This window comes from Anser cygnoides, chromosome 2 (genome assembly GCF_040182565.1).
Source record: "Anser cygnoides isolate HZ-2024a breed goose chromosome 2, Taihu_goose_T2T_genome, whole genome shotgun sequence".
Lineage (NCBI taxonomy): Eukaryota > Metazoa > Chordata > Aves > Anseriformes > Anatidae > Anser > Anser cygnoides.
Genome location: NC_089874.1, coordinates 88,271,037 through 88,283,674, shown reverse-complemented (window position 1 = coordinate 88,283,674; position 12,638 = coordinate 88,271,037). Strand labels below are relative to the sequence as shown.

General features: G+C 38.2%; 1 protein-coding gene across 2 annotated transcripts in view; it reads left to right on the top strand.

Moving 5' to 3' along the window:
• Positions 1–12,638, top strand: part of ADCY2 (adenylate cyclase 2) — a 212,236-nt gene that overhangs the window by 188,390 nt on the left and 11,208 nt on the right. Inside the window, exons 20-22 of one of the 2 annotated variants that reach the window (XM_048076377.2) lie at positions 4,764–4,922; positions 10,359–10,505; positions 12,130–12,237. In XM_048076377.2, coding sequence (XP_047932334.2) covers positions 4,764–4,922; positions 10,359–10,505; positions 12,130–12,237 — 414 coding nt within the window. The remainder of the gene's footprint in view (positions 1–4,763; positions 4,923–10,358; positions 10,506–12,129; positions 12,238–12,638) is intronic. The other variant, XM_048076378.2, reaches the window with a different exon arrangement.

The window sequence follows — 12,638 nt, the reverse complement described above, 5'->3', positions numbered from 1 at the left end:
CGGCCAAGTGCAGTCTTCCTCTCATTATAGTTCTGATTGAGCCTTTTCCTACCCCAGCACCCTTCTTCCACAGAGGGTAACATACAAGTCATTTCTCTGTTTGCTATCATATGTTTTTGACCTTGCAGTTAATAACTTTGCCTTTCTCATTTCATAATATCTGCGTATTTTAACAATGCTGAAGACAATAGCCACTTATGAAAACTGTTCTTTCCACTTCCCTTATCCTTGCACCGGTGCTCCTCTGCCTCCAGAGTGAGTTACCAGAAATTTCATCTAAACAAAAAATGAGTGCTTGCAAGCCCAGCCCTGTGAGCCTGCTCACTTCTGGCCAGCCAGATGCCTGTGCTGATCCAAAAGTAGGAGAGGGAGCGTGCCTCTGGCTGAATGGGGATGGAGGGAGGCAGAGCTGGTGTATCATTACACGTTATATGAGTAAACTTAACTCTCAGGTTCAACTAATACTCTTAGCTGCATAACCAACATTCCTACTGAAAGACGTAGTCCTTCCCTCAGCTACTCATTCTTATCTTTGTATCTCCTCATTTGTGCTGGCACAGCTGTCTGCAGAACTGTACAGTGGGCCAAAATAGGGAAATGATCTGGCTTAAAAATTAACCCTGGAAAATGGTTGGTTTTCAGCCAGATCCGTTTCCTGATCTGGTTTTATGGTGTGGCTGCATCCATGCTTGTTCCAAAAGAATCAGCATAGGATGGGCATGAGCAGCATGAAGTGAAGTTGGAGAAAGCAGAACTGCTTTTTTCCCATGGTCATTGCTGTGTAGGTTGGGACCCTTCCCTGGCACAGAGATCGAATGACACATTCCAGTCTGCAGGCATGCCATCAGAGTTCCTGAAACAGTCTGGCAACACGCAGGCTATATATTGAGAATGCAAACTCTCTACCCCTGCTCAGGCATTGCCTGGAAAATGCAGATTGGCATAGGCTGGGCTCTATAAGGAGTGTGCTCACATTTAAGCCCTGATGAGCATTAAGTCTCTCTTATGACCCATTTTGAATTACCAATGTTGATGTAGCATGTGAATTTTTTTTTCTCATCTGTACCTAATATTATGTATACCTTTATATACTCTGTGAGTTGAGTGAATATTTTGTTTTTCCAATGATTTATTGTACTAGGTTTATAAACACTGAAATTCGCTGGCTGTTCTATTGCCCAGATGTTTATGGTAACTTCCCTATTCTGTGAAAACTGTTTATTTGTAGTCTCTGTTCTGTTTTTTAGCTAGCTTTTATTCCATGAAAGGACTATTTTTTTCTCATGTAATGTAGTCTTTTAAAAAGTCTTTTCTGAAAGAACTTAATGAACACTTATTTGAAAGTTCACTCCTATTCACTGGAGCTGGGGATGTTCACCCTGAAGAATAGAAGGCTCTGGGGAGACCTCATTGCATCCTTTCAGTACTTTTTTAAGCTTATTAAGAAGAGGAAGAGCAACTTTTTACTCGGGCAGATAATGATAGGACAAGACGGAATGGTTTTAAACTAAAAGAGGGGAGATTTAGATTAGAGGTTAGGAAGAAATTCTTCACTCAGAGGGTGAAGAGGCACTGGAACAGGCTGCCTCAAGACCAGGTTGGTTGTGGCCCTGGGCAACCTGGTCTAGTGGGTGGCATCCCTGCCCATGGCAATGGGGTTGGAATTGGGCGATCCTTAAAGTCCATTCCAACCCAAACCATTCAGTGATTCTGCAATTCACATGCCCTTGGCGTCTTTGTAACAGAAGAGTTGGAGGCATGTTTACAGAGGCAGTATCAACTCTTCCCCATTATATCAGATTTAGCTAATATGTCTAAATAGCTCTTTTCTTTAACATAGCTTTTTCCAAAGTATCTTGCTGTATTGTTCCCACTGTCACCTCAGTTCTTTTCCAAAGATTTGCATTACATCCTTGCCATTTGTCAGTTCTACAATTCTGTGGCTGTTTTGAATAAGGCTTCCCACCTCAAGTTTCGGACCAGCAGCTTTTCACTGCAGTTACTTTAGAGCTGATGACTTCTTGTTGGTCAATTCATTCATGTGCTCTGAGAACATCAGAACATTTATTCATATGCTCTGAGGAGCATCTTCTACTGCTGCCCCATGCTGAGGCAGTTTCTCAGACTCACTGTCTGTAAGTAATGGCTGTGAGATGGAGTGAGTCTCCTTAACTTCCTCACTTGAATGAAAACCCCCACTTAATTTCTTTGCAGTGATCTTACCCGCTTTAGTGCTACCATCACTCTGCCCCTGTGCTGAATGCAATGGCATGCAAGACTCATGAGCTGCCTGTCTTGACTTTCTGTGTGACTTTACTGCAATGATGAGAGAAAGTTCATTGAGTTTGTTTCCTCTTTCTGAGGCAAATATTAAAAGTAGACCCAGGTGAGTGTTGCACTAGAATTTAAAAATACAGATAATATATTGTGCAGTCAAGCAATGAGACATGGATTGGTTCTTGTTACCCCCAACTGGTTCAAGTCAATGGTGTTGCCTTGCACAGACGCGTGGCAGTGTCTTGTCCTGGAGGAAGCCAATTATCTCTAGTGCCTGGAGGAGTGCAGTGTCCTTCACCCCTCCCTCGGTGTTCTATGCACACCAGCTGGGAACTGCTGTCAAGTGAAATAGCGTAAGGTGAAGAAGGCAAGTTTTTGTATCTCCACGATATTGTGCCTGCTGCGGTATGAGAGCCATTCTGAGCTGTTTTCATGGTGATATGTTAGAAAGGTTTTGTAGATAACATGTAAAGTAGGATGCAGTCTTGGTTTTCAGATGACTTTAAGGCTATAAAGTTTGAACAGGTTCTTTAATGACTTGTCTACTAAATTAAGTATATCATACAAAGAAAACCCCACAATTTTGAATAACTAAGGTAGTGTTTATATGTTTGTAAAAGTCTGAATACGCATTTTGAAATACACCTTGACATTTTTAATTTCAAAACAAATTGTACAGTGCATTCTGCTTTCTTGCTGATTTCTGAGTTCTCTTTACCATTTTTTCACAGCCTAAATTTCAATAAATAATAAAACAGTAAATAAATTATTTGTTTAATATTAGGTCTTAAAAAATAAACATAATTTTGAAGACTTCAGCTTATCTAGTTCCTTTTGTTTTCAATACAAAGTTGGTACAATGTATGGATACCTAATTTTGATTTTATGCCAGACTTGCAGTTTACTTCTGACAATTTATGCAAATAATTTTGGCATCCCAGTATTTTATTGGATTTTTGCTGCATCAAGACAGTTTATTGGATTCTTGCTGCATGAATACGGTTCATGGCATTTAAGTTTATCATATGTGTGTGGAACTTGCACATATAAATACTGATATAAGAATAAAAAAGACATTCTGAAAAAATGGCTGCATGTATTTTGCATCATATGGTACATTTTTAATTAAATATCTAAACAGTACCCAGGACTTATCAACCAATTTAAAGAAACCTGACTGCATTTCTCTCTATGAATTTAGTGGAGGCATGGTTTCTCTCGTAATATTTTTTCATCTTAGAGTTTCTCAGCAGATGGATTTTTTGCTTCACCAATTTTTACCTTCATAGCTTTTTGAAAGCTTAAAAAATCATTTTAATACCATCTCATTTCAACTTTCTACTATGAATCATTTTGAGCTGTGGCAGCAAACATCCAATCAGAAGGACTACTCTCATGTTTTTATGTGAACAGTTACTGACTGTTAATAATAATGGCTAGAATTTTTATTTTTTTTATGTAAGATTGTGATCATAATCATGTTCTCTTCGTTAATAACTTAGTCTTCATTGAGGCTGCAGAGTAGTGTTAAACCATTGGACTACATTGAAATAGCTCTTGATTTATATCAACTTAAATGAGATAGTCCAGTGGAGTCTTTAATGTAGAAATAATGGCACAGAATTTACCACAAAGCATGGACATTATTGAAAAGACGTACAGAGGGCCCTGGAAAAATGCAACTTAATTCATTTTTCAATATGTTTTTAATGAAATTTTGTATTCAAAAATACTAATATTCCAGGAATTTTATACATTTCTATATAATGATAACTCAGGTACAAAAAGAAGAAAAGGATAAAAGTATTATAATCATTTTTGAAACACAAAAAGAAAACAACCACCTGACTGGGCTATTTCTTATAATCTTCAAAAAATTCCAATTTAAAACTCTCTTGTTATTCTAAAACCAGTAAAGCTTTTGCTGTATGCGTACTAGAAGGAGAAAACGTGTTTCATGAAGAACTGAAAGTATATCAATATCTTTCCAATATCTTTCCTCTACTACCTCATTTTTACCAGACTGGTTGCATAACATAACTTAAAGTTAGTAAAAGTTAGGGTCTTCCTGAAATGCCCACTAGTGTAAGTGGAATTCCACACTTCAGATAATTTAGGCATCATATTAAGTTGCAAACCTGTAAATTGTTTCCATAACAATATTTAATTCGTGGGATGAATTTCTACCAAAGCCTGAAAGTATATACACAAATCTTCTGTTAGTTAGGGCACCTTGCAACTTGTTGTTTATTCCTGGGCTTTTTTGTGGGCCTTTTTTTGGAGGGCAGTGGGGAGCAGTTATAAATTCAATGAAATGTATGCCACATACTGTGAGCCTGGTTGTTGACCTCTGAGGGATCTGAAATTGTACTTGAGTGGCCAAATAATATCCAAATAATATACTGTGCTTATTTTGTCTCTTAAACCTGTACTCCAGCAGGACAAGATGCCTATTGTTTCTTTACCTCTGTGTCCTCTTGTAACAGAATGAATATTACTGTAGGTTAGACTTCCTGTGGAAGAACAAGTTCAAAAAAGAGCGGGAGGAGATTGAAACCATGGAGAACCTAAATCGTGTGCTTCTGGAGAATGTGCTTCCTGCCCATGTAGCTGAACACTTCTTGGCAAGAAATCTGAAGAATGAGGTGAGCCATCTCTATATATCTTCTGCTCTGTATGAAGGCAGCATGTTGTGGATATACCACTCAATGCTGAGTCAAACAGTAGGTCCATACAGTCAGAGTATAATTTACAGTTATTTTCATTCCCCCTTACCTTCCCGAAAAGCTTACGTTATAGCACTGAATGCACCGTAGTACCTTGAAATCAAAAATGTGAAATTATTTTAACATACATTAATATGCATTCAGATGCTTTTTCCTTTGTGATTAGAGTGGAGCTGCATCGTCGTTTTGAGTTTGCTTCTGGTGACTGGAGACCTTGCTTACTGAAGTGAAAATAAACACGTTCCCTGAAAAAGTGGCTATTTTAATTCTGGAAGAAGGTTCTGAACACTCAAATACCTGTTTACTCACTGCTTATCGACCTAATTCAAGCACCACAAAAGTCATCCAAAAGACCCTTGTTGACTTCAGCGCAATTCAGATCTGCTTCTAATACTGCTTTATGGTTTTAATAAAGAAAAGAAGGATGAAAAAAATTAAAAATATTTAGAGAGAGTAGCAGTTTATATAGATCTTAAATGCAGTCGTTTGAACTTCATACAAAACAATAGTTCTAAAACTGACAGAAGAGGGGAGAGGGCAGCTTTAGGGATTCATTTTGATCTCCTGAGTCAAAAAGGACGATGTTTTCCCTTTAGTTTCACTGTGGTTTGCATTAAGCAGTACTATAACATACTTTATTAGTAGTACTTTAGTATTACCTGCAAATATTTATTAGGTAGCTAATGTCAAATGAAAACTGCTGTGGGGTTCCTTTGAATCCAGTGAAGACCTTGGCTGAAAACCAAGATGGCTCGGCTCCAGTTTAGATCAGGCATTAAACACAGCAAACCGTCAGGAGATTGCTTTCTCATTTATGTGCTATTCCGTCTCAGCTCCCCAGCAGAGCAGCACCATCTGCTCACCCTTGTGTTGGCAGCTGGATTTATATTGTCACCCCTCAAGATTCTTGGGTTGGAATGAGCTTTAGTAAATTTAGTGAAGATGAGAAATGGTACTGTGCTGATCTCTCCAGTCTATCATGTCAGCTGAAGAAAAAATGGTTTGATACGATTTTAGTGGCATCCCTTAAAAAAAAAAAAAAAGTAAAAATCCAACAATCTTGAGTTGTTTTTTTTTGCATTGTACGTCTTTAAACACAGTTTTCAGAGAGGCAAGAACCTTTCAAATTCTTGGAAATGTTCAGGAATACAGGCATCTGGCATGTCTTCAGATTTGTTTCAGCATCTGCAAGGATGTGTCAGGCCTTAAAGGACGTTGTGTATATGTGTATGTTTATACACCCAAAAATATGTTGGAACAGATCAAACTTTTACTTTCTTTCTGTGGATATTTAGGTAATTAGATAGTGAATTGAAATTTGTTTGTCTTCCCTAGTGGCAAACAGTCATGTTAGTATGTTTATCTATATTCTTTTCTACTGAAGATTTTGAGATGAAGATTAACCTAATGGATGAATAGTCTTGTTTCTGAATACTACTTGCCCTCCTAGAGTTTTGTGCATGCAGTTGTATGAAGGAAAGGGAAGACTAAGTATGCTGCTGAATGAATGCAGCAGGAATGAAAGGGAAAAAATGTGTGGATGAATGCTAACTGGGAGCAGTGGGACTGTACTTTTAAAAGACCAATAAAGGTCTTTTCATAACAGGACACATGTTGACTAATGCTGATACTGTAGAAGTAAAATTATTTCAAAGCAGGCAAATGTAATAAAGGTCTGTTTGCTCTATCAGAGCCTCCAGAACTGTGTTTCTGCTTACAGTCTGTATGCTGGGTACCAGATAGGGTACTTTCTAGTTGAGAGACAGAAGAACAAATACAAAATGAAAAGCAGGAAACGGGGCCAGGATTAGATGTATCTTCTGTGACTGACCTCTGCACGCTACTCCTTTGTGCTGCTAGCATCCAGCTTCCCTATGACTAAGAAGTACCCAGGAGCATTTGTGCTGCGAGCTCACTTGCAGGCACATTACTGAGCTGAATACCTAGCAAAAAGAATCCTTCTTCATTAGCTGCCGGGCAGAGCCAGCAGAAATTGTGCCCCAGAGAAGCCGACCTCTGTAGCCTTTCACGAGCCATATGGAATGGGGACCAGTTTGCCTCCTTCATCCTGAGAAGGTCTCTAGGCTCTGGAGAAGACGGGACAGTAAGGAAAGCCCAGCAGCAGAAATTCAGATGTTATAAAAGGAAGGATAAAAAAAAGGATTGACTGTGGAAGAGAGTGGTTTTATTTTTGTTGAAATAAAGCCATTCCTTCCTGCTGCATTTAATTTTCTGATTAAACATTTCGGAGAGTACTCTTTCAAGAGAAGTACTCGTAGGAAAATTAAGACACCTGGTTGCCACAGCCTTTATTATTATGAATGATTGCAATAAACTATCTGGGAATGCCTGCTTAAAATTACTTGACATTTATTGTGACAGCCACAATTACTACTCGTGGCTATAAACAGTGCCATTTGTTGTTTCTGTGCTGGTACTGTGTTATACAGCATTAGTAGGGATGGATATTGCCCCTTGTTAAGAGCGGAACGAGGACAAACGAGACACTGCTGCTGAGCTTCAACATGACAGGTGTTCACATACAACTTTGTGTATTTGTTTTTGAGGTGGAGGAGAGGAAGGAGTAATAACTCCAGTTATAGAAAAGGTAGATTTGAGTTTGTAGATATAACACTCAGGCACGCAACCCTTTTTTACAGGCTGTTTGTCCCCTGCTGCATGGACAGCCAACAGCATAGAGCACACTGACCCTTTCTGTGTCACAACAGCACTTTTATTTGAATTTCTGCTCCTGTTTTTTTGCTTAGTCATATCCTCTTCGTTATGACTGTGCGTTGTACAAGTTGCCATGATTTTTTCTGGGTGACACTTCTGCTTTCAGTAACAACAGTTTTTTCAGTGGCAATCATAAGAAGGCATGAGTTGCCATCCATCAGTGATTCAGTCACCTGCATGGCCCTGATAGTATCCAGTGCTGGCTCCTTCAGCAGAAGGTCTAGGAGCAGCTGCATATTAACGTGGTATTCACCTGTTTTGCTTTTGCCTGTAAATTTGAGGGCATATATATATATATATATTTTTTTTTTGCTTTTTATATACTTCCTAGTTATGCATTTTTCTAGTATTCCCATAACTGTTAAGGTTTTTAACCCCCTAAGCTCTTTTCTTTCATGTAGCTGAATAGAATTGAGCTATACATTTATGTCTCACACATGTAAAATATTTTTTCCCTGTTCTACTTCTAAATGTCCTGTTTGTCTTCTGGTTCCGGTATTATGAGGTGGTAAAAAGAATCACATCTACCATCTGGACTTCATATTATTCAGTAATATGTATGCTTCTGTCATGTCCCTGTGCAACTAGTTTTCTTTTTCTGTAAAGGTTCAGTTGTAGCACCTAGCAGACGTGAATTCTTATGACTTGAGTTTATATTCGCAAAAAAACCTGTACATGGCATTACTTTCATGTACTATTTCAGATATGGCAGTGTCCCACTGTCACCTGTGTGACGAGATTTTGTCTTTTTCACAGACTTTACAACTCATATCTCATGAGCAATTCTGTCGGTTTTTACTTTCTCAGGGTGCAAAATCAGCAGGATTCAATAAAGTAAATAAAACAGAAAGCTGCTATCTAATGTTAATCTGGGAAATTAAAACAGCCTTTTGTTACTAATTAACTACTAATGTCACAGAATCCCTAGGACAATAGAATTGTGTGTTAATATTAGTTACAACAGTACTATTAATTTGGCTGGATTTAACTTACTGGGTTTGTTTAGCTGGTAGGAATATGAACAAATTTGTTCTGTGAAAAAAATGTTTCATCACAGATATATACAGATTGTTTATTTTGTCAGGTCAAGTTTCAAAAGTACGTGTAATAATCCACGTTTTGAATGTTAGTTATCTACATTCTGAAATACTCTTCTATCTTCCTCCAGTCTTCTATATAACACTGTGAATTTCTCCTTCCATTACCAAGCCCTATTTGTTTTTGTTTTTGTTTTTTTTTTTTAGCCCCTTCCCTGTTTTAAAAGCCAGCAGCATGTGTGTGGCATGAATTCCTTCACCCACTAATGAAATCAAGTTACCGGGAGGGTGACTTGAGGAAATAGAAGGAGAACCAATATAAACCACAGAATGTAGTCTCTGTGCCTTTTCTGCTAACTGGTCTATGGAGAGCACTTAGCATGTCAGATCTTAAGTTTTGAGAATATTTATAAGCAAATATTACTGTAGCTTCAGCCTAGACATGCCTGAGATAAATTTGAAATAGGTAGATGTGAAGCAAAATGCAGGCCACAAAGACTGAATATTTGGGGAGTATGGACATGGTTTACTTTGAGATTCTTTAAAAAGAGAAAAACATACTGTAAGTGGAAATGAAAAAAAAAAAAAGTTTGGATAAGTAGAAAGAGAAATAATATCTGATCCTTACTGAAATCACAGAATATTCACCTTATTCACTAGAGTATTGAAATCCATGCTCCACTCAAAGAAATACCTTGAGCAGGATTTGGCTTTATACTAGCTTACAACATCTCTTATTGCTGTGGCTAACTTTGTGTATGGATTTCTATACTTTTTAAAAAACATTAATTTAATAAATATTCTTTCTTTTCTTTTTTCAGGACATAAATATGTCCTGAAAGGAGAGATATTCTAATGATTAAGGGCATTGGAGAGGAAACTGAAGGGAAGTGGAGGGGGGTCATTTTTAGCACCGGGGCTTCCTGTGGAGCAGATATACTCTCATTTCAGTGGTCACAGAAGGCAATGGAGAATCTGACATAAGTAATTTTAAGTTCAGGTGACTTATTTCTCTTTGCCTCAGCTCCTTGTTATGGAAAAGAAATGACATTTATTTTGTCCTATTAGATGTCTTGTCATTTTAGATTAGGAACTATCAGGATTGTGTCTCATTATGCATTTCTAGCATTGGGGTTGTGATTTTGCTTCAGTTTTCTAGTCGTTTCTAGTCATTATAATAACATAGCTAATAATAAATTAAAGATTGTTTTGCAAAATGTAGTCTCAGCCATGGAAGCAAAAATAAATTCTCTGCATGTGAAGCCTCAGAAGTGGGCCCTATCTACTAAATTAGTGAACATTTTATGTTTACTGAGCTAATGTTCAGGAGAAAAAAGGGGTAACATTAAATCACTAGAACGTTTTCAGCTGACTATGTTGAGTCTGTTTAATAAACAGGTTTATACACTGTTTAAAAAACAATAAATACAACTAAATGCAAAAATATCTGAACACCGCCTTAAGGCTCCACCACCTCCCTTTTCAGAACCAGGACACGGCATAAGTTTATTTTGGAAACTTTTGTTTAGTGCTGGGTATGACAGAGTGGTTTTTTTTCTCTATTCTGTTTTCTTTTGGACAGGATCTGTATCATCAGTCATATGACTGTGTCTGTGTCATGTTTGCCTCTATTCCGGATTTCAAGGAATTTTACACAGAATCTGATGTAAATAAGGAAGGCTTGGAATGTCTCAGGCTGCTAAATGAGATCATTGCTGACTTCGATGATGTATGTACTTCTAACAACAATCAACATATGGTTTCAATTTAATAACCCAGGGTATGCAACAGTAAACAAATGTATTTGAAAAGGAGAGCAGAAGAGCTGTCAGAAAAGAACTTTTGTGTGCCTAGTCATGTGGAAATTACTTACATGGAGTATTAAAGGAAAAAGAGATATATGTGGGATAAATCATACTGACACCATGCTAGTTGCTTTTCATTCTCTTTAAGGAGAATCCTATGCATATATCTGATGGAGAAATTCTGCCCTTCAGTTGCAGTTCATGAGTCAGCCACATTATATGCCACATATTAACTCTAGTTTCCAAATACTAATGCCTAAAGTAAAGTACCTAAGTCTGTGCCCTAAAATTTTACAGCTCTGGGTTATACTTGATCATAAGGGCATAAAACTATTAAAGAGTCTTTAATTTAATGGAGGGCAACAAAGATGATGAAGGGTCTAGAGGGGAAGACATGTGAGGAGAGGCTGAGGTGCCTTGGTTTGCTCAGCCCAGAGCAGAGCGGGCCGAGGGGAGGCCTCATGGCGGCCTGCAGCTCCCTCACGAGGGGAGCGGAGGGGCAGGCGCTGAGCTCTGCTCTCTGGGGACAGCGACAGGACCCGAGGGAACGGCATGGAGCTGGGACAGGGGAGGGTCAGGCTGGGGGTTAGGGAAAGGTTCTGCACCCAGAGGGTGGTCGGGCACTGGGACAGGCTCCCCAGGGCAGTGGTCACAGCACCGAGCCTGCTGGAGTTCAAGAAGCATTTGGACAACGCTCTCAGACACATGGTCTGATTTTCATGTGGTCCTGTGTGGAGCCAGGAGTTGCACTCAGTGGTTCTTGAAGTCCCTTCCAACTTGAGGTATTCTGTGATTCTATGATCTGCATTGTTGTGGTTATACAGCACGTTGACCAGTTGGTATATGAGCAATGGGAATGTTTTAACTTTCCATTCTCTTAAGTTACAAGCAAGTGCAGAGTGTATGACTATAGATAGATTGTGAAAAGGCATCTGTAAAGGTCTCACTGAGAACTGTATTTGTCTTAAAAAAGTTGTTTGTGATGAAGATACCCAAAGAGGTGTTAAGATTGTGTCATGACTCAGACAGCACAGTCTAGATTTGCATTTGTGCAACTGTAGAGGGAATTTTAGCAGCATACCCATTTGAATAACTTTGGAGTGTTCAAAACAACCTGTGTTATAAACTAGAATTCCTACCATCCCATCCTGAAGAGATGCTCACTTTCAGAAAGCTGCATAAAGCTTAACCACTGGCTTGCATGGTGACTCAGTTCCAATATCAAATGAGTGCAAAGTCCACGGACTAAAAGTGGACTAAGTTAACTAAGTTAAAAAGACCCTAATGCACGATAAGGTGGAAATTGATCTCATTACTATAAGTTTAGTTCCTTTATATAAAAAATATTTTAACAGACATAAATTCCTTTTCCTTGGGAACAATTATTGTATCTATTGTTTTATCCACCCTTTATCCTGTATATATTTGTGAAACCATTTGGGGTCTATTAAGAGACAGTTCTAAGAACTAATACTCTGAATTCTGTAAGAGGAACAAGCTGTTAGAGTATCAAGGCTGCTGATCTCAATAACTATTCTTGTTTTACAGCTATTGTCTAAGCCAAAGTTCAGTGGAGTTGAAAAGATAAAGACCATTGGGAGCACTTACATGGCAGCAACGGGACTGAGTGCTACACCCAACCAAGAACAGTGTCAGGTATAGAAAAAAAGTTCTTGCTCAATGAAAATCATTTTCAAATGAAGCCTAAAATTCTGTTCATTAAACTGCATGATACATATAACATTGTGGCCTAGTTTTTTCTTCTTAATGTAGATTGTATTGTAAAAGTGTATACTTTTATTTAGCATCTCCATGAATTATTGTTCTTCACATTGCAGTTTGAAAATGCCACCTCTGTGTTTTCTAAGTCTAGATTCACTCTTCTACTCTGAATAGAATACACCATTTTATTGCTACATGCTGCAGCAGAAGTAATTGGATTTATGGAATCTTAAGAAGACTGTAGGAATCACTATTTTCTGTCGTAAGTTGTGAGTGCAGGGTGGCCATATTAACCATACACTTAAAGAACTTTCAGGCTCATCACTGAAAACAGG